This window comes from Osmerus mordax, chromosome 22 (assembly GCF_038355195.1).
Source record: "Osmerus mordax isolate fOsmMor3 chromosome 22, fOsmMor3.pri, whole genome shotgun sequence".
In the NCBI taxonomy this organism is placed as follows: domain Eukaryota; kingdom Metazoa; phylum Chordata; class Actinopteri; order Osmeriformes; family Osmeridae; genus Osmerus; species Osmerus mordax.
The window spans coordinates 9601655-9622541 of NC_090071.1; the positions used below are offsets into that span (position 1 = coordinate 9601655).

At 49.5% G+C, this 20887-nt stretch overlaps 2 protein-coding genes across 3 annotated transcripts; both read left to right on the top strand.

The window, feature by feature from the left end:
- The first annotated feature begins 26 nt into the window (after positions 1–26).
- On the top strand, positions 27–19198 carry appa (amyloid beta (A4) precursor protein a). 2 transcript variants are annotated; one of them, XM_067260019.1, is made up of 17 exons: positions 27–196; positions 8822–8989; positions 9556–9685; positions 9821–9933; positions 10051–10241; positions 10436–10701; positions 10897–11064; positions 12766–12899; positions 13117–13191; positions 13385–13543; positions 13764–13892; positions 14039–14138; positions 15548–15760; positions 15877–15930; positions 16053–16144; positions 16640–16786; positions 16884–19198. In XM_067260019.1, exons 1-17 carry the CDS (start codon positions 137–139, stop codon positions 16983–16985), a joined length of 2301 nt encoding a protein of 766 aa, XP_067116120.1. In that variant the 5' UTR covers positions 27–136; the 3' UTR covers positions 16986–19198. The 2 variants fall into 2 exon arrangements, with proteins under 2 accessions (XP_067116120.1, XP_067116121.1); XM_067260020.1 differs by lacking the exon at positions 10897–11064.
- Positions 19199–19466: 268 nt separating this feature from the next.
- On the top strand, positions 19467–20806 carry atp5pf (ATP synthase peripheral stalk subunit F6). Its single transcript, XM_067260591.1, has 4 exons — positions 19467–19497; positions 20091–20267; positions 20370–20494; positions 20703–20806. The coding sequence occupies exons 2-4, from the start codon at positions 20098–20100 to the stop codon at positions 20729–20731; spliced, it is 324 nt and encodes a 107-aa protein (XP_067116692.1). The 5' UTR covers positions 19467–19497; positions 20091–20097; the 3' UTR covers positions 20732–20806.
- Positions 20807–20887: the final 81 nt, after the last annotated feature.

Genomic DNA, 20887 nt, shown 5'->3' on the forward strand with positions numbered 1-20887 from the left:
TAAAGCCTCGGTATCGTTCTCCATCACACAGAGAGCAACACACACCGAGAGAGTCACGCTGCATACCTACACCCACGGATACATAAAATAAGCCCCGACACATCGCACATTGGACGCGTTGTGACAAGAAATCGGCATGGGGGACCGTATGGCTTTGTTGCTGCTGGTGGTCGCGACCTCGGCGCTTGCTATTGAGGTAAGGAAGGGTTTAGACGGGATGAAACCAGGCAGTGATTACCGCTACCATTCCTCTCTTCCGCGGCTGTTGTGAGATTAGTTGGGCCATGTTCCAAACCGAGGGGGTTAATTACGCGTGAATAGACCATGATGAAACCACAAAGTCAGGAACCGTGTACTTCTGAATGTTTGTTTGAAGAAATACATTTTAAGATTGATTTCAGAGTTATCCTACCTCGAGTTCGGATGGACCGAATATATATTTTTCTATCTTGTCCTTGTTGGCATTCGTTGTCATCTCGCGAATGTTATTCTGCCGATCGTTTACACTGTATACATACAAGTGTCCAAACCTAAGAACAATACATTTGTTTATAAATATGGCATACAAATGCCTATTCGAGTAAATTGGCTTGTTAAAAATTATTGACAAAAGAGAAATTCTTTATTTTAATCGGGCGTGATTTCGTGTGTGCATTTGTCCTTTGGTACACATAGCCGTACAACCTACACATGCCACATTTTGTCCATAATATATATAGGCTATATATACTGATTTTTAGGTATGCATCATTTGAGTTGGGGGTGATATTGTGTGTTCTTAAATGTTTGGAGTAATGAGACCCTTGTGGGGTGGGCGTGTTGTAGATGGAAATCTTTATATAGGCCTAATTGGTTATGTAGGCCCATTAGAGAGAAAAAAACTTTAAATTAAACGATTAAGAAAAGGGTAACGAATTCTTAATGTGTTAAGTTGACATTCTACGGAGCCATGCAAATAACGTCCGCAGAACATTTTCCTGCTCGTCAACATGTTTCATGTTGAGGATAAAGAGAATGTAGAGAGGCAGAAGTAAGATGGCGGCGGTATACTGCAGCATTCCACAGTCAGAACATTGGGAAACTAGCACTCGCACAGCATTTAGCATTTTAACAACCATGACACTGTTCCTTCGACATGTCCAATTGTTTTGAGTGTCTTGAACTTTGGCAAAGAATATCAGTAGAGGCAAGTTTAGGATTTGGCCCTGGCCCAGATTCCAGGGATGTGTTTCACATAATAACGGATCATCTATCTTGGGCGACGTGCCATGTATGTGTGAATGTGGCATTGTCGGCTACAAAGACATGTTTTACAACCACATTTAGCGTCTTTCCTACCTATCAGAACAACAGTTGCGGCGTCCCAGATGCCACATTTCGAATAAACTTGGGAACTGCGGTTCTGGAAACAAATGTTGCTGGTCAGTGGAGGATACATTTAATAAAGGCGCTACTTGTAACAGGTCGATATGCGTCCGTTCCTCACATAATAGCCATTATTCTCAAATGCACATTCCTCTGTTTCACTGCACCTGCTTTCTCACAGATATACAAGCTCAAATTCTTGTAGGCTTCTTTCATGTTACGGTGACACTTTTACCTGTGGTTTCTCGCTGTATTTCTTAAACCTGGCTGTAGGAAGACAATTTGGGATTGAACACACGTTTCATGTGTCATGTCAGCAAACCTACAACATCGATTAGTAAAATCCAGCATGAAATACATTTTCAGTGATTACCTTTCCATTGTTGAACATCAATCAACAAAAGCTTTCTTTTTCTGCTTCAAATTATTTTGTATAAATGACCTTTTCTGCTCTACATGCTGGTTACATCAGGTTCCTTGTTAATTACCCTCTCCATGGATGGTGTTGAGTGTGGAAGCTGAATTCCAGCCATTGTGTGGTTTTCATGCTAGGGTAATGGGTTGAGGACCAGCGAAAGCAGTCTGGCAAAGCACTGCAGTCATTCAGCCCAAGGCAACATAGCCCATCTCAACACCATTAGTGCAAATTATTCCTGTTGGTGCACCCGTTGTTTCCCTTTGGCACCTTCCACGGCTAACGCTGCAGTGCCATCTCACCACTGTGTCCCTCACCGTTAACACGGTCATGCTATTCAGGCCTTTTAACAGGTTGTTGTACCCTCTCTTGTGTCATGCCTCTGGACATCCATTTGGTGTCCTGTTTTATTTGTCTGTGTGTGTCTTTCAGCCCGCCAGACAGGAATTTCTGCTTTTATTGCTTAGTCGTCACACAGCATTTGTTGTGTTATCACGGCTGTTGGCTTCTCTGGCGGAGGATGTACCTCCCCACTCAGTTTGTTGTCTTTTGGTACCCCTCTTCAACTCCTCCCCCACCTCATCTCCCTCTCCCTGTGTCTCTGTCTCAGTCCATGCTGGCTCCCCTCCCCTGACAGTGAATGTCTGCCTGTGGAGGTGGCCCCACGGTCTGCATGGAGGAGAGCTGATCTCAGTCAAATCAGGCCAGTGAGGCTCAGAGAGATCAGAGATGAGCCTTGCTGCCAGGCTCCTAACCGCGCCTCGACGCTGCCGCAGTTCAAAGGCGCTCCAAATAAGAACCGGCTTCTTTTTTTTAAACAACTGGAACTCCCCCCTCCTTCCCTCCTCCCATGGCTGTGGGGCGAGAACGCCCCCCCCCCCCCCCCCCCTCTCGCATCGGCGGTGCGAGATGATCAATCCTGTCGCCGCGACGCCGACGACATATGCACAGTCCGACGGCAAGATGCGGGTGTGCCATGTGTCGCGATGATGACTGTGGCGTGACGGATGTGCCCTTTTTAGTGAGGCGAGCCGAGCGACCTTCACGGATCCATGCGTGACCCAGAGCTCCACAATCCAGCCAGGGTCGACGGAGGAGAGGCCCGGCTTCCAGAAATGTAATCAACATGGAGTCATTACTTCAGTTTGCCACACCATGGTCAATGTGTTATTATTCTGCTGGAACTGAAAAAAAAGGGGGGGGGGGGGGGGGGGGGGAGGAAGCACATTCTAGGCCCGTGTCGTGGAGATTGATGAATAAGTCTTTTAATCATTGAGGATGTACAAAAACACGTCATACACGCGCGCGCACACACACACACAGCAATGATAAAATGGCAGTTTGAGTAATCTCGCACACAAATGTACAGACATTGGTGTTCTGCCAAATGCCTAGGTAAGATGGTTGACTTAACAGCTAAGTCTTAAGAATTACCAAACACGTGTGGATTACAGTGAGGTGACCACAAGTCCCTCCCATCTTCTACGGCAAAGGTGACACCTTCCATTTGACTTTGTAATTGTCCTCACTAACTACCCACTGCACCCCAGGAACACAAATAACAATACTGTATTTAAAATGGCCGCTCGCTGTAGTCCCATCTCAGTTTTTATTTCTTCTCCAAACTCGAAGGTTTCCAGGGTTGTCGTGGCGGCAGTGCCTTCCCCCGGCGCCTGGCACCCGGACTATAATTAGAGAGACGCTGCCGTAGAGTGATATTCCTGTCTCCTTCTCCCTCCCTCCCTCTTCCTGCTTTCCGCACCACTTAGCACCAACTCCTGTGTTTTCTTCCTCGCTAAGTACTCCATAGGGCCATCCAAGTGTCTGTCACATGTGTCGCGCAAGCAAGTAGGGACATGTTTCAAGTATATCTTCAGATGAAACTCGAGACTCCTTTTCATGAAAAGGAATCAACTCAGAAGTCTGTGACTTTCCAGCTCTCAGCCAACTGGAACCGAGGGCTTGGATTCTGTCGCTTTGCACCCACTGCTAAACTCAAACCCCATTTTTGCACCCCTTTTTTTTAACTTGAAAACGTCCATTGGTTCTTTTATGGAGTGAAAGTCTGCTTGAGAATGCCAGTCCTACCAGCCTGACCTCCTGACCTCAGTGTGTCATGAAGCCATGGGATATACTTGGATGTGCCCGGCTATTCTTGGGTGTTGTGTCTTGTGTGGTCTCTGCTGTAATGGACTTCCTTCACTTGTGTTCATGCAGATAGAGGTGCACAGGGTGTGCATAGAATGTGTCCCAATATTGATAGCACTGCACTTAGACAATAACTGGGAGGGGCCACCGATTCCGACTGTGAATTGCTTTAGTTCACTGGAAGGAAAGCTGCTCCAGTAGCAGGAAATGTCAGGGAATTATACAGACCTAATATGTGAAGGAATTAAACGTTAAAATAGAACCTTATCAAAAGGGCAATGTCCTGGGTGTGTGTGTGTGTGGTTCCAAACCATTATGTGTAACTAGTGTGCATTATTAATATTTTTTGTCCCTAAAGCTTATCCGAGACCAGGGATGATGATGTCGTCCAGGGTTTGGATGGCAGATGTCTGCTGTGGTGGTGGTCACCAGCAGATCAGGCCATCTGGGCTGGCAGGGCACGGCCCATGTGAGCTGCCTGGCTGGAGGGGAGGGGGGGGGGTCAGGAGACCATAACTGGAACGGCTCCTAACACACACACATATATATTCTCTCCTAAATCTAAACAGACACTCTCACACACACACACACACACTCATCCCCCTCACACCACAAACACACTTTTATGATGACATGCCTGCTCCCAAACGGGCTTGGCAAGAAGGGAGGTTGGTTGTCGTCATAGCGACGTGGGGGGGGTGGTGAGTCTGCAGCAGGTCCAATGGGAACAGACGTCAAGATAGACCCCATCGTCATGGTGATAGCCAAGGCAACCACTCTTCCGTCCCGGGTGTCTTGCCTGTAATTGGAATGTTGGCAGGAAGGGGTGTGAGAGAGGCGAGAGGCTGGAGGTCTGATTGCCCTGTAATCACAGAAACACATTCCCCAGAGAAGATCCGGTCCCCAAGACCAGGTGCAGATATCATTACAGGCGCACACACACGCGCACAAGTTCAAAGATGAGCTCAAGCCAGAGGTTTAAGTCACTGGAGGTTCCGCTCGCCAACTGCCGAAGTGTGTGTGTGTGTTTCGGTCGGTCTGTGTGTGGGAGAGAGGAAGAGGTTGTCTTGACACCTCTCCTGCCTTCTCCAGTTCAGTCAACACACTTCCTCGCTAACTGGTTTCCCACAGCTCCCGTTTCCTGTGCTCTTTTGTCCATATGCGTCATCGCTAATCCCCACCATTTTGGATACGTGTGTTTCTAGGCCGCCATCGCAATCTGGCTTTGTGGTTTCTCTCTCGTTCCCCTTTCCCCCCCCGGGTTGGTAGAGGGTTGGTAGAGGGTTGGTAGAGGGTTGGTAGAGGGTTGGGCAGATCCCTCACAACACATCCAGGCCCCCAGGGGGTCTTCCCCTGGCACCACCCTCATCCCAGACCCGCCCCCCCCGGCAGGCCTGACCCACTCTGATAAGACCCTCTCCACAATTAAAGTCACCGGAGGCCAGCCAGGACCGATTTCCACAAAATCAGATGCGTGCGTGTGTTAATGTTATGAAAAGAGTGAGAAACAGATGGAGGAAGAACAAGATTTTACCCCAGGCCAAACCCAACACAAGGGACTCCTATATAAACCAATGAGAACATTGTCATCTGGGAAGGCAGGGCCAAAGGGAATTTGGTTAACCAATAGAATAATTATTCTGGGCTGAGAGACACGCCTAAGAGCCAATTGCGTCATCTGAACTAATCGCTGGCCAAATGAGGTAGCAAACATTGATGAAGGACTGCAGGGTCTTTCAGACGCAACAAGGAGCAAAGTGCTTGTTTGTTTAAAGATCTCTTTTATAAAAATAATGGTCTGACTGGATTTGATTTTGGTTAACCGTAATATATCACAAGTCTTATGCGTGTGGGTGTGTACAGTTACTGTGAAACTGTTTTTCAATAAGTGGAATTCTAGCTATGTTGACAATGTGTCTGTCAATAACTGAACTTGGAAATTAGATCCTAAATTGGTTGAATTGTGTTGGCTGAAGCAGTAATTGGACGTACATAATTCTCTTTTAGAAAACTTCTCACCGTTCAATTTGTGAGTACGTTTACAGCCGGTTCAAAGACTAGACCCTGGGTATATGATTTACTATTTCCACAAACACACGGTGGCCCACTTTTAGGAAATTGCACACAGACAAACAGGCAGAACGTCAACATTTGAAAGGAGCCCTGCTCTAGTTTCCATAGCATCAGCCTTTTTTCCCCTTGGCCTCAGCAGTTGTGTTAATTAGCTAATGTAGCTAGCTCCAAGGCACATCTTGCTATGATGGATAGCGGCAGCCTCGAAACCTGCTTATCAAGAAGCAACAATATCAGCTCCTGCATTAGCCAGCTGTGACAGCCTGGCTTGTGCGTTTGAGATGGTATCAAATTGATATATGTATTAGTTTTTTTGTCTAGATCTTTTGTTCCTTTCAGCGTTTTTTGGTGTATGATAGAGGGAGATTAACGTATCAGTATATCAACGTCTAGCCCTGTGATGTAAGAGCTGCTTCAAGGAATAGTAGTCAGTCCTGCGCTGGCATGGCAGCTCTCACACACACGTGCACACACACACACACACACCGTCCTCCATCCTGTCTGCCTCGGTGTGCTGTTCACGATGATTGTGTGGTGATTGGCTGGTGGTGACTGGAAGCACTGTTCCGTGAGTTCCTTCACTGTGGGTTGGGACTAGCAGGGGGGGGGGGATATGTCGTCCGGGCTCAGTCCTAATCCTCCTCCCAGATTACTCGCGGCAGGCTGGCCAGACGATGGATGAGATGGCAGCCTGGTCGAGCGGAGGGATGAGGGCGGGCAGACGCGAGCGAGCAGGCTGTTCAGGGAAGCCCTGTCGCTTCGCATCAAGCCCACCATGTTACTATTACTGCTGCTGTTACTGCTACTGCTACTCACCCCCCCAGCCTCTCTCTCTCTCACCCACACTCTCTCTCTGTCTCTCTGTGTGTGTCTCTACTGCATCTTGTAATGTGGCATAGCACTTGACCTTCTGAGACAGAGGATTATTGACCAATCTGTCTATATTCCAATCTCTTCCTGTCTTTCCCGGGGGTGTTTATTGCTTTCTCTCATGCCCCCCCCCCACCCCCTCCCCTCCACTTTTCCTTTCACACACCCCTGGCTTTCAGTGTGTTCTAGAAACGGAGATTTATGAGACTGCAGAAGGATTTGGCTGCTCGCCCCAACCCTCCCCTTGCAAAGAACAGTCAGAGAAGAGAGAGGTTAGAGCGGTGGCTGGAGGCAGAGGGAAGCGGATGGGGGAGAGGCCATGGGGGAGAGGCCATGGGGGGAGAGGGACGAACAGGGACGAGTGAGAAAGGGCATCGTTTACAAGCCAAAACGGGACGGGATGGATTTGAATGTAACTTGTAGGCGAACAAACCACTGAGTCACCCGAGTCAAATCCATACCTGCTCTTGGACAACATGGAACCACAGCACATCCACAGGGCGGGGTTTAACCTTTAGCCCTCGCCTGCATGTTTATAAGACGGACGGCTGTTTAACCCCGGTCCCTGAGTGCTCATGCTCAGGGCTCCCAGATGGCAGGATGGGAGTTGAGCCCCGGTCCCTAAGTAACCCCGCTGGTGCAGATGGCAGAGTTGGTGCTGCTGGCCTGGGCTAAGGTGACCATGTGTTGAGGCTGAGGACGGACGGGGGTGCCACGGATTTCACACCCTGCTGGGTGTGTTTGTGTGTCTGTGGAGAGTGTGAAGGGGATTTGATGCCGTGTGTGTGCGTGGAGGGTGGGTATGAGAGGGATTTAATGCTGTGTGTGTGTGTGTGTTGAGAGGGATTTACAAGATATGCGGTTCACCAGGGCATGTGTTGTAGCAGGTTTGTGTGGAGGGCATGAACTTCTTTAGGCAGGAGCTTCACAGAGCATAAGGCGCCAATCCGATTTTTGTGTGTGTTTGCATGTCTTTGTGCGTGTCTGTGTGTTTGCGTGTCTTTGTGCGTGTCTGTGTGTTTGCGTGTCTTTGTGCGTGTCTGTGTGGTTCTTGTTTGAATCGCTGGAAAAGGAAAAACATAGCATGGACTGCTCAAGAGAATCGAGTCCGGCCAAAATATGTTCTCCACTTCACAAGCAAACATTTGTGTTGTTGCCAGAACGGTCGAACCACTAACAAGATTATGGAATACACAATGGCATCAGTCTCCCTCCCTCTCTCCCCCCTCTTTCCCTCGCTAGCAAACTCTTTCTTTGTGGTCTCTCTATTTCCCCACACAATGCCGTCTTTCACTGTGTGAGCTGCACCTCCTTCCCTGAGGGAACCTCGACACAAAACCTCCTTATGCATGCGGACGGTTTGGTCAGCATGACACTCCCCACGCAACCTCCTCATCTGCCTCGATTTCTGCCTGCCTTCACTCCCTCAGTCGGAGTGGCAGAGATGGATGCAGCACTGCACGTCAATACAGTTACATAACCTCATTACCAGTCCAGGTCCGGGAACATTACATGGAGACACACACAGGGTTTACCCCCTGACGTGATTGGGTGCTTGGTTCCATTTATGGGACTTGGAGAGAGGGCACAAGGAGAGGGCGAGTGCATGTTGCTCGCTCTCCTGATTGGTCCACAAGATGTTTCTTGTTAGCGTCCAGGCCCTCGTTTGGAACAGATTAACGGTTGATTGATCCGCCTGACTCAAAGGCGTCAGACGCATGTCGTGGGTGGGGGCTCGTCGACGTGCAAGCAGCATCCACGCCAACCTCATCTTCTCTTTCTTCCTCTCTCCTTTCCTACTTCTTCTCCTCCTCTTCCTCCCCCGACCTCTTCTTTCACTTGTTCTCCCACCCGGCGCCACCCCACCCGCACCTTCCTGTTCTCCCTCACCACCTCCTCTCCTTCCTGTTCTCCCTCTCTCCCTCACCACCTCCTCTCCTTCCTCCTCAGGTGCCGACAGATGAGTCCATGGGTCTGCTGGCGGAGCCCCAGGTGGCCATGTTCTGTGGAAAGCTCAACATGCACATCAACGTCCAGAGCGGCAAGTGGGAGTCGGACCCTTCCGGAACCAAGAGCTGCATCGGAACCAAGGAGGGCATCCTGCAGTACTGCCAGGAGGTAAGAGAGGAGAGGAGGAGGAGGAAGGAAGGAAGGGTTGACGGGTGGTAAGGAATGTGGCCATGTTTGTACAGACCGTAGATGGTGAGGCCGAGAGGGGGAGTGGGGAGGGTGGAGTGGAAAGGATGAGAGGGAGGCATTACTGGCACAGGGGAAGGAATTCGGAGAAAGGGAGCATCTCAGGAGAGGCGGGGAGGGGGGGGAAAACACATGGAAGGCTTTTGAGAAAAGGAGGAGTGCAGAGAATTGGGTCAGGTGGAAGGGTGAAGAAAGGATGAACTGCAGGCAGGGGAGGGAAAAAAGCTGGCGTGAAATCAACAAAGTAATTAGTAACAACAATAACTAATATCGGGGGAGGGGGGGGGTGATGGTCTACAAAGAATACTGAACAGAGGATGACAAAAGGAGAGGAAGGGATTCGTAGGGGAAGGGCCGAGGACAGTGCGGCTAGCTGGAGCAGGGGCGGGGGGGGGGGGGGGGGAGAGGTGGACCAGGAGGGGAGGAGAGGGGGGGGGGGGGGATGAGGAGGGATGGGGAGACTGATGGAGTGTGTTCTGTGCGTGCAGGTGTACCCTGATCTCCAGATCACCAACGTGGTGGAGGCCAACCAGCCAGTCAGCATCCAGGACTGGTGCAAGAAGGGACGCAAGCAGTGCCGCAGTCACCTGCACATCGTGGTGCCCTACCGCTGCCTGGGTGTGTGTGTGTGTGTGTGTGTGTGTGTATGGTCTTATGTGTGGGTGGTTAGAACTGTGTGTGTGTGTGTGTGTGCAGGTGGGTGGCTAAATCTGTGGAGAGGCTGTTTATTAAGTGTGTGTGTGTGTGTTGCAGTTGGGGAGTTTGTGAGCGATGCCCTGCTGGTTCCTGACAAGTGTAAGTTCCTGCACCAGGAGCGCATGGACCAGTGTGAGAGCCACCTGCACTGGCACACTGTGGCCAAGGAGGTGAGACACACACACACTGCATATTGGAAACACACACACACATAAACGTATGTTTATGTGTGTGTGAGTGTTTGTATGATGGGTTACATGTTTGTAACCCATCATTCCCCTCCCCAGTCTTGCGGAGACCGAACCATGAATCTCCATGACTACGGGATGCTGTTGCCATGCGGCATCGACCGTTTCCGGGGGGTGGAGTTTGTGTGCTGTCCCACGGAGGCCGAGCGCTCGGCTGACAGCGGCGAGCAGGATGAGGACGATTCGGACGTGTGGTGGGGTGGAGCTGAGACCGACTACACCGACAACGGGTACACGCACACACACATTGTGCTATGGACTAGCGTTTGTGGTATGAACAGTGTAGATGTGTCATGCAACAACCGACATTGACTCAAAGTATCTCTCTCGTTTTCCCTCTCCCCCACTCTCTCTCCATCCCCCTCTCTGTCCCTCATCTCCCTCTGGCCCTTCCTCCCTTTCTCTCTCTCTGTCTCTCTCTCAGTATGGCCCGGGAGGCAGAACCAACAGTGCAGCAGCAGGAAGAGGAGGAGCCTGCTGTGGTAGAGGATGACGAGGTGGTGGAGGAAGAGGAGGAGGAGGAAGAGGTGGAGGAGGAGGAGGTGCTGGACAACGACCAGGACGGAGACGGCGAGGAAGAGGAGGACGAAGACGTCATCGACGAGCGCGACGACGAGCCCACCACCAACGTTGCCATGACGACCACCACCACCACCACCACCACCGAGTCGGTGGAGGAGGTTGTCAGAGGTGAGCCTGTGTGTGTGTGTCCACACGTGCTTCTCACAGGCCCACAAATCATAGTTGACTTAAAAAGGTCGCAACTGAGTCAAATGTGTGTGTGTGTTAGCAAGCCTGCACACGAGAGGACATGGACGTGTGTGTGTGTGCGCGCGTGTGTGCGTGTGCTGACCTGTGTGTGTGTACATGCGTGTCTCCTCTCAGAGGTGTGCTGGGCGAGTGCGGAGACTGGTCCTTGTCGTGCCATGCTGCCCCGCTGGTACTATGACCGCGAGGAGGGCCGCTGTGCCCAGTTTATCTACGGGGGCTGTGGGGGCAACCGGAATAACTTTGAGTCGGAGGAATACTGCCTGTCGGTCTGCGACAGCGTCCGTAAGTCACCCCCCCTCCCCCCGCTGTGTTACTGCTAGCCGCCTAGCTGCTAACCGCCTAGCTGCTAACCGCGCTGCCGGCTGGCTAACCTCTGGTGCCTCTCAACACCACTGGTTGTGTGTGTGTGTCTTTTAACGTAAACCGATCTACGCGCGTGTTCTGTAGACGGTACACACTAACAAGACTGTGCGCCACTTCCCCACTCCTATTTTTATCACTTGTTCATTCTTTGTGCTTTTTTTTCAAGCGAGCGCCACCGTCTGGTTGTCTTGTCTGTGCGTGTGTGAGTGTCTGCGCGTGTGTGTGTGTGTCTGTGTGCCTTTTGATAAACGGGAGTCAAAGGTTTCCTTCTCACACTGATTGGAATGTTTGTGTAGCAGTGACCTAGCAGTCTAGACGTCTGTGTGTGTGTGTGTGTGTGTGTGTGTGTGTTTTGTTTCTGTGTCACTGAGGGTACATGATCCTGCAGTGATATCTCTTCCCTCCCTCCTGCCCCGTTCTCTATATTTGTCCTCTCTCCTCCCTCTCTGCCTCTCCTAAATAGTCATGTCTTTTCCCTTATCCCGCAGATTTAGGTGTGTGTGTGCGCGTGCATGTGTGTCGGGCTAGGTGTGTCGTTTCTGCTCTGTGGAGCATGGCGGAGGTGTGAAGGTGCCACAGCAGTGTGGGAATGAAAGTACAGTCCTGTCGGTCTGTGTCTCTCTCTCTGTCTGTTTCCTTCCTTCTCCCCCCCCCCCTCCCCTGTCGGCCTCTCTTTCTGTCTTCCCGTCTCTCACCCTCTCACTCTCTCCCTCTCTGTCTCGATCCCTCTCTCTTCCCCTCTGGCTTTCACTCCGTGTTCCCCTCTCTCTGTGCCCTTCTACACTGCCCTCCCTCACTTCTCACATGGTCACAGAGCGGTCAAAGCACGGTCAGTGAGTGGTCAGACCAGGATCAAACTCCACGGGTGGACACGTAGTCAGACCCAAACAGGAGGCGTTTTATGCGTGTCCATAGCACAAAGACCCAGGAGATGACGGTTAGCGATGGTCGAACTTCCTGGGGTGGTTGAGCCACTAATACCGCCTTTGTGTCTCAACCTAACCGCACTTTCAGTTAGTTTTTATTTTTATACCCAATTTGTGGAAGTTAGGTCATATGACATGAGCAAACAAGCCTCACATGGTGTACACCCCACACACACACACACACACACACTCAGAGTGCTAACAGATATAGATAGAAATGTCTACATGTGAACATCCATTTGTGGTCGATGGTTAATTAGGCTGAAAGGTGTAATGGGATGTGAGCTACACAGTTTTGCCTTGAGGACAAATTCCACGAACAGGTCCCTGAGAGAAGAGTATCCTATGAAGCAGGATGAGGATAGGTCACCCTGGGGGACATGACCGCCTCGCTCACTCACTTGTTTGCTCGCTCTATCACTCACTGTCTCACTCGCTCGTTCACTTGCTCTCTCTCTCTCCCTCTCTCTCTCTCTCTCTCTCTCTCTCTCTCTCTCTCTCTCTCTCGTTCACTCACCTCAAAACGCTAGCTCACTCACTCTCCGATCAGCTCGTTTCTGACTAACAAATGTCGATTGTTAACCAGAGAAGGAGCACAAAAAAAGGGATTATGTCCAGTGCCGTGTTTGTTTACTCAACCTGCCTGTTCACCTCTGCCTCGTCCCTACCCTTCTACCTCCTCCTCCTCCCCCAGTGCCCACCGCCGCACCCAGCTCCCCCGACGCCGTGGACCGGTACCTGGAGACGCCCGGCGACGAGAACGAGCACGCCCACTTCCAGAAGGCCAAGGAGAGTCTGGAGGCCAAGCACAGAGACAGGATGTCCCAGGTACGAGGGAGGGGAGGAGAAAGGGAGGGAGGGTAGAAGGGAGGTAGGGAGAGGGAGTTAAATCGAGGGGGGGAGGGAGGGAGAGCGGGTGATGGGGTGGGTGGAGGGAGGCAGGGGAGCAGACGGTACATCTGAATGCAGCTGATATCTGTGGGGGAAGTGTTATCTAACCTACAGTAGATAACCGTGCTCTCTGTCCTGCGGCCCTCCTGTCTAGGTGATGAGGGAGTGGGAGGAGGCTGAGCGGGAGGCCAAGAGTCTACCTCGGGCTGATAAGAAGGCTGTCATCCAGGTCAGACACGCACACACACACACACACACATATTTGACTATTACTGCTTGTGCTGTACAAAATGTATTTGTGTGTGGGGGGAGTATGGTAACTTGGTTTATACCAAGTTAACAAGCAAGTTGCGTGTTTAACTTGGTGTGTGTATCTTACTTGATGCGTGTGTAACTTGCTGTGTGTGTGTGTGTGTGTGCAGCGTTTCCAGGAGCGCGTGGAGGCTCTAGAGCAGGAGGCGGCCAGTGAGAGGCAGCAGCTGGTGGAGACACACATGGCCAGGGTGGAGGCCCTGCTGAACGACCGCCGTCGCCTGGCCCTGGAGAGCTACCTGACCGCCCTGCAGGCTGACCCTCCCCGGGTACACACACACACACACGCAGACCCAGTAACACAGACAGACATATACACGAACACGTCGGTACGCGTGCCACCAATGAGTGTGTTCAGAGTGCCCACATTCTGTTCAGCACATGCTCTTACACACGGGGCCACGTTAAGACCGTTTCCCCCTCTCCCACACACACACACACACACAGACGTTCTGACTCACGAAACATCTGACTCTCCCCCCCGCCCAGCCTCGTCACGTGTTCAGCCTGCTGAAGAAGTATGTGCGCGCCGAGCAGAAGGACAGACAGCACACCCTCAAGCACTTTGAGCACGTGCGCATGGTGGACCCCAAGAAGGCGGCCCAGATCCGACCCCAGGTACAGGTCTCTCCCGGGGGGCACGCACACCCTGGAGAGAGCAACCCCTGTGTGTGGAGGCTCCTCTTGTGGTGGAGGAGGGATGGCTACATTCTGCATACTGTCGCTGCGGGCCAGGTGTCGATTGTGTGTGTGTGTGTGTCCAGGTGCTGACCCACCTTCGTGTGATCGAGGAGAGGATGAACCAGTCTCTGGGTCTGCTGTACAAGGTGCCCGGTGTGGCGGTCGACATTCAGGATCAAGTGGGTGAGTATCTGCCCCGTCTCTGTCTGTCCGTCTCTGTCTCTCCGTCTCTGTCTGTCCGTCTCTGTCTGTCCGTCTCTGTCTGTCCGTCTGGTTGGCTGTCTGGCAGTCGGAGGCAGACACTATCATTCATTAACTGGTAGTTTTTCAGTCTCGCTTCACAACAGTCGATGTGGCATTGTGTTACAAAATGGAGTTATTTGTGCTGGACATCTATAAATCCTTCCAAACAAACATTACCCCTCAGTATGAATGAGAACAGCCCCCCCCCCCTCGCCCCTGTCTTTGTTTGGATGTTGTTTGTTATATATTTGTGTGCGTCACTGAGCCATCTGGGTCTGTGCCTGACTCAGATACAATTTAGCTTTCCACTCTAAGCCCAACCACGGCTTCTACGACACACAGACTCCCGCATACGAACGCATGCTGTTGACTTTTCTCTTAAGATCGTAAGATTGTGTCACGGGTGAAACCGATCGACTGGTCTGGGTCTTTTACCAGTTTATTTGTGTGTTTTTATTAGCCATAAATGTGGTGTGTACCTGCCTCGCTCTCAGGGTCCTATCCTGTTAGCTGTTCCACATTTCAGAACTGAATTTGGTATAAAGGGCTTTTGTGTACAATTCCATCTGCTTGGAACACCTTCCAAATCAGTTTCAGACTGGATGAACCAGATTGGTGTTTTAAAATCATTGATGAAGGATTTTGAGGGTGGACATCCTGATCTGGAAATGTTTTTCAAGTTGTTTTAGGATTGTATTTTACCTCTGTGATTTTATCATTTAGATTATAGTCTTTCATGTTGCATAGGCGCAATGACAGTGCTGCCTATCTAGGCCAGGACTTCCTTGAAAAATAGATGTTTATATCTGTCAAATAAATAAATTGACTTTGCATTCATGAAATGTCACAGTGAAAGACATTTTCTGTTGAATGTTAAATCAGTATCAATCGAAGGGAAATTGAAGAAACCATTGATTCATGTTGTCGTTTTGGAATGAAAGGTGTTTCCACTCCCGTGGTTTTCTTCTCTTCTGTCTGGAGTGTTTGTTCGGGGACATCTCGTGGCTCATACACCCTTATTTGTTTCCAGTCAAAAACACAATCAGGCGCTGTTTGATTGTGTTCCTGACATTTTAATGTCGCAGTAAGTCATTCACACGGTTCGGCAACACAATATGGCTATTTGCTGCACTACTGAGCAGCAACAGAACCGTCTGTCCTTCCTTTCAATCTCTCTCGCTCTTTTTTTCTGTTTTATTTCTGTATTCTTCCTATCAACGTCTCCCCTTCTCTTCACGTCTTTCTACCCCTCATCCTCTTCTCCTCTCTGGCCTCCCCCCATCTTCTTCTGATCCTCCCCTCCACCTCCACCTACCTAATACCCCCCCCCCCCCTTCCTCCTCCCCCAGAGCTGCTGCAGAGGGAGCAGGCCGAGATGGCCCAGCAGCTGTCCTCCCTGCAGAGCGACGTGAGGGTGAGCTACGGCAACGACGCCCTGATGCCCGACCTGCCCGACAGCACCTCCAGCCTGGACTCGCTGCCCAAGGAGGACGGCCTGGGCCTGGACGGCCTGGGGTTCATCCACCCCGAGAGCTTCAACCAGGCCAACACCCAGAACCAAGGTAGGAGACACGCACACACTCGGCACACTCCGACACGGAACAGTTCCGCAATAATAAACGATTATCATCCAGACATGAACTACATTCTCTCTCTCTCTCTCTCTCTCCTTCCTCAGTGGTTCCTGTTGACGCTCGCCCCATCCCTGACAGAGGCCTGCCGACTCGACCGGGTGAGTTGTGTGTCTGAGTCTGTTATCTTTACTTTATGTGTGTGTGTGTGTGTGTGTAATAACATGCAGCTGCAGTGTGTGTGTGTGTAACGTGTGTGTGTGATTGTCTGCATATGTTCCAGTGTCTGGTCTGAAGCCAGAGGAGATTCCTGAACTCAGGATGGAGGCTGAGGAGAGGCACAGCACCGGATATGAAGTCCACCACCAGAAGCTGGTACACACACACACACACACTCTCGCACACACGTAGCACTTAGTCTCCAGTGTGTCCTTGCAGCCAACTTGCAAGGTTGTCGCCATGGCAACCGTATCCCACAGAGACGGCGGCCTGCTAACGACCATGCCCGAGACCTCCTTTCCTCCCGAGTCGTCGTTCTAACGGCCCTCACGCCGGCTCCCTCCCTCCAGCCATGGGAGCACTGGGCTTACTGCCCTAAATCCCTCTCCACGTCCTCCAATCTGAAACCCCTCACTTTCTACACCTAAGTGTAATCCCTTAATCCTGACATTCTATTACAAATCATCTTTCTGTCCCTGTCGTTTGAGCCTTAAATTTGCCCGACCCTCTCCTACCTACATGCCTGCCCCTAATCCACTTCCCCTTGATCCCAAATCTCCACGAGGCAACCAAGCCTCCTGTAGCAGTGCCATTGCAGGCCTGGGTGTGTGATTGACAGGTCATATCTTCATCCCCCCCCCCCTCCCCCAGGTGTTTTTCGCGGAGGACGTCGGCTCGAACAAGGGAGCAATCATCGGGCTGATGGTCGGTGGTGTTGTCATAGCGACCGTCATCGTCATCACCCTGGTGATGCTGAGGAAGAAGCAGTACACATCCATCCACCACGGAGTCATCGAGGTGGGGAAGCAGCGCGTGTCTTTGTGTGTCTTTGTGTGCGTGTGTGTGGTCGTGCATTCAGGTGAGCATTGCTCTAATCCGTCTCTCCCTGGTGCAGGTGGACGCTGCCGTCACCCCAGAGGAACGGCACCTGTCCAAGATGCAGCAGAACGGCTACGAGAACCCCACCTACAAGTTCTTTGAGCAGATGCAGAACTGAAGAATGCGCCGTGTCACCATCCCACCTTGACCACTGTCACCCCCCCCATCTCTCGCCCCATAAACACCCTTCACCCCCATCCTCTCCTAGATGTGTCCCATGCCTAGCTTAGACCATCCCAGCCCCACCACCACCAACCTCTCCTGGTCTGGGGTGGGAGGAGAAAGCCCTCGTACTGGTCCAGGGTCAGTGTTAGCTTCTGGCTTGCGAATGCTGAGGTGTGGACTTGAGTAGAGAAACTGACCCTGCATCAGCACCTACGAGGTGTCGTGTGTCCCGCACTGCTCCTCCTCCCCCCCCCTCCCTGCACTACTGCACCCACTGTACACTGGGGTATAGGTGAGGTCTATGGGTCATGAATCCCCTCCCCCCTCTTTCTCTTTCTCTTCTTCTCTCACCTACCTGCCCCCGCACCCCTCCCCCGCCCCTCATATCTTTCTCTGTTCATTCTTATGACAGCTGTGCTGTGTTAGATCACACAAAGCTTTTAAGGATTCAGTGCTATTGATGATGTTGATGATGATTATTATATATGATGATGATAATGATGGCAACAATGTATTCTGAATGAGCTCTTTTGTTTTGGAGTTATTCTATCATTTCCGGTTTTGTTTTCCAAAAAAAAGAAACAAAATGTAAAAAAAAAAAAAAAGAATTCTATGTAAAGATGACAATTGTTCTTTTTTTTTATTGCGTGTTATGTACTGAAGTAATGCTTAAATCTAGCTGTTCTATTTAGTGCATGATGACAATAATAATGATGATGATAATGATGATGAGGGGGATTAAAAATGGTCTTTCCGGTTCTCTGAGAGATTTTTTCTCACGTATAGATTGTCATTCTAGCAAGATTGTAAATTTTTAGTATCTTCTCGTGATCACGTGACTCAAAACAACAATGAAAATATATGATAAATCTAGTTGACTGGGCTCTCTGCTTTGATATCATGTGAAGTACACCTTGAGAGGTTTGTGCTTTTGAATTTGAAGATTATGTTCACGTTTTCTTTTTTTCCTTTTCTTTTTCTACCATGCTTATTCCTGGAGCTACGGGCCCTGGCTTGATCCGTATGTGTACATTGTTATTATGATCTGAAATGTATTGTGTTGGAATCCTATTGCGTTTGCAGACCTAAATGTCGAGGCTCTTCGACATGGCCCTATTTAATTTTGATTTCTTTTCAAACCCATGTCGTGCGTTTTTTTTAATGGTTTGGGTAATATTTGGTGAATGTTTGGGGGGGGTGGGGGGACTAGGACAGGTGGGGTGGGGGTGGCGGGGCAGGACGGATGATTCTCTGTGTGTGTGTGTGTGTGTTTTCCAGTCTAGTTAGCGTTCTCGTCCGGTTCAACATTTGCAAAAAAATAAATAAAGCCCCTCCTTTGTTTAAGATGCAAGAATTTGAAATATCTAATAACATACAGTAACAAGACATCCTGTAGGGTTAGCCCTCCATCTATCTCCTACCTTTCTCTCTGCTGACACCAGGACAGGTGCACTGCTAGAGGGTGTGCATGTGAGAGGGGAGGAAAGGAAGGAGAAAGGGGTAGAGGGAATTAGCTGTTCCAGATGGATGCCTAAGCCAGCAGGCCGTAAAATAGATTTTCTCCCCAGCCTTTCCACCCTTTAGGCATTCTCTTCACTTCATAACTATCACAGCACACTTCTTTCTAAAGACCCCAGATTAACCAAGCCTTTTTTTCGTGGCTGGATGTGGAGAGAACTGGCGATTTGTAAAGATTAATTAAAAGTAACTGGGGAGTAAAAAGAGGGATGCCAGGCTGATTGGAGGTTGTGACTAGAAGATTCCACGGCGGCCTCCTTGTCACCATCCATCTGAACACCCCGTTATTGTAAAACATCACTACAACACAACCCCAAGGGTTGTCTACTGCTTGTTAGTTGGGAGTGCTGGAAGCATGCATCTCATGAGTGGAGCCTTTGGTAGAAGGTTGGTTCTAGAGAAAGCCTTGTGAAGAATTGCTGATAGCTGAGAGAGGTGTCATGCTGCAATGGGTTAGTCCATTGCTTTGGTTCAGAGGGTGTTTTTGACCAACTGAAAGCAGTCGAGTTGGAAGAAAAAGCAGGGTTTCTTTCTGTCTATTTGTGGCTTTATATCCACTGTGTGTAATTGTGCAAGCCATTTCCTTTGACTGGGAAAATGCTTTCTACACTGTATTCCATATAAATAAAGTTTTGAATGTACATACAGCTCCCTTGTGTGTGACTTATTTTGTTTAGTTTGGGTCTGTGCACATGCCACTTCAGTACATCTCTGTATATTTATAAATATATATATAACTGTATTCAAAGATAACTTCCCCTCATATGGGTAATGTAACATCTCTACTGAAAGAAGGGAAGAAAGATTAACAAATATGACTCATTTTGCAGTTTTCCAGTACTGCGCAAAGGGTTTGCGCTTTGATGCGCACGAAGCTTGACTGCCATTTCTACCCACAATCCACCGCTGCTCATCACATTCGTTTTATCGGTTTCCCGAGTGTCAAGGTGAGTGGTGTTTATGAGACAAAGATGTGTAAAGAAACGAATGTAATCTTACTTTCTTCAGCATTTCGGATAGTCATTACATATTAAGTCCAATGAGAAAGATATGTCTTTGTTTTAAAAGTAAGAATGATGAAAGCAGACGGTTTAAGCAAGGCTAGGGTGCAAATCAGGTCAGCTAACTTTAGCAAGCTACTGTAGTGTATCTAGCTCTAACGCTTTAGCTACGCTGGCATGAACCTAGGAATACGAGCTACTTAGTTGCATTATTAGCAGTATACAATAAGGTGTAATACAATGTACGTGGAAGGTTTTTAGATAGCTGTACAGATAAGGTACCAAACATGAAAGAAAACACATGCTAGATAGCTAACTAGCGAGGTGCGTTCTTGTGACACTACTAGTCTCTGGTTGCAGATGCATGACACCAAATACAATGTATTTATATGGAAGGTGAGGATGTATCGTTATATAATGGTTCTACAGTATTTGAACTTGACGTCTGTAATGAAATGGCGATAACGATATTGCACATGACCTCGGAGCTGACAGACATCTTGCTATAACACATCCTCTCTTTTTGCCTAATCAAACAGTATCAGGATGGCGCTTCATCGCTTGTTCCAGCTGTCCGCGCTGCTACGCTCTGCCGTGTCATTGACACTTCGCAGGAACGTGGGTCTGTCCGCTGTCCTATTTAACCGGGCATCGGACATGGACCCCGTCCAGAAACTCTTCCTGGACAAGATCCGTGACTACAACACCAAGAGCAAGTCAGTCCTAGTTAACACTACATACAGCCCGTGTCCATGCTATTTAGAGAATGTTATAACTTGGCACATCATTTGACCATCTCCCTGCTTCTACCTCCTCAGGGCCACTGGTGGGATTGTTGATGCAGGCACCACCTACCAGAAGAACTTGTCTGATGAGAAGACCAAGCTCCAGAGGTTATATGGTGCCGGTGACCTCACCAAATTCCCAGACTTCCAGTTCCAAGGTGTGTAAAATAACCAGGGTTTGATCTGGTCCTATATTTAGAGATCGCATTTCTCTCGTCAACAAAAGCTGCTGTTGACCTGAGAGCTATTTTTTTAAGACTTTGTGTCGCTGATGTTTGCCCGCTTGAAATATTTGGTACTTCAATGTAGGTTATGAGCGCTCTTCATGTATAAAAGATTGAGAATAATTTCTCCTTTCTCTTTCAGACCCCAAGTTTGATGAAGTGGTCAAGTAAATGATGGTCATGGCGTCTTTCCTAAATGTCACCACTATAATGTACTATTTAATAAATGATAAATGGATATATTAATGATGCTATGTATTTTCCATCATTTTTGTAGGGATACCCAGACTGTTCCAATGCATAATTTATACACACTTGACAATTTGC

Bases quoted from the DNA above. Each gene is read 5' to 3' on its own strand.
- atp5pf (XM_067260591.1), top strand. From the start codon at position 20,098: ATGGCGCTTCATCGCTTGTTCCAGCTGTCCGCGCTGCTACGCTCTGCC. The intron at 20,268-20,369 runs GTCAGTCCTAGT...CTACCTCCTCAG, and splicing joins GACTACAACACCAAGAGCAA to GGCCACTGGTGGGATTGTTG. The intron at 20,495-20,702 runs GTGTGTAAAATA...TTTCTCTTTCAG, and splicing joins CCCAGACTTCCAGTTCCAAG to ACCCCAAGTTTGATGAAGTG.
- appa (XM_067260019.1), top strand. From the start codon at position 137: ATGGGGGACCGTATGGCTTTGTTGCTGCTGGTGGTCGCGACCTCGGCG. The intron at 197-8,821 runs GTAAGGAAGGGT...CTTCCTCCTCAG, and splicing joins CCTCGGCGCTTGCTATTGAG to GTGCCGACAGATGAGTCCAT. The intron at 9,686-9,820 runs GTGTGTGTGTGT...TGTGTGTTGCAG, and splicing joins GGTGCCCTACCGCTGCCTGG to TTGGGGAGTTTGTGAGCGAT.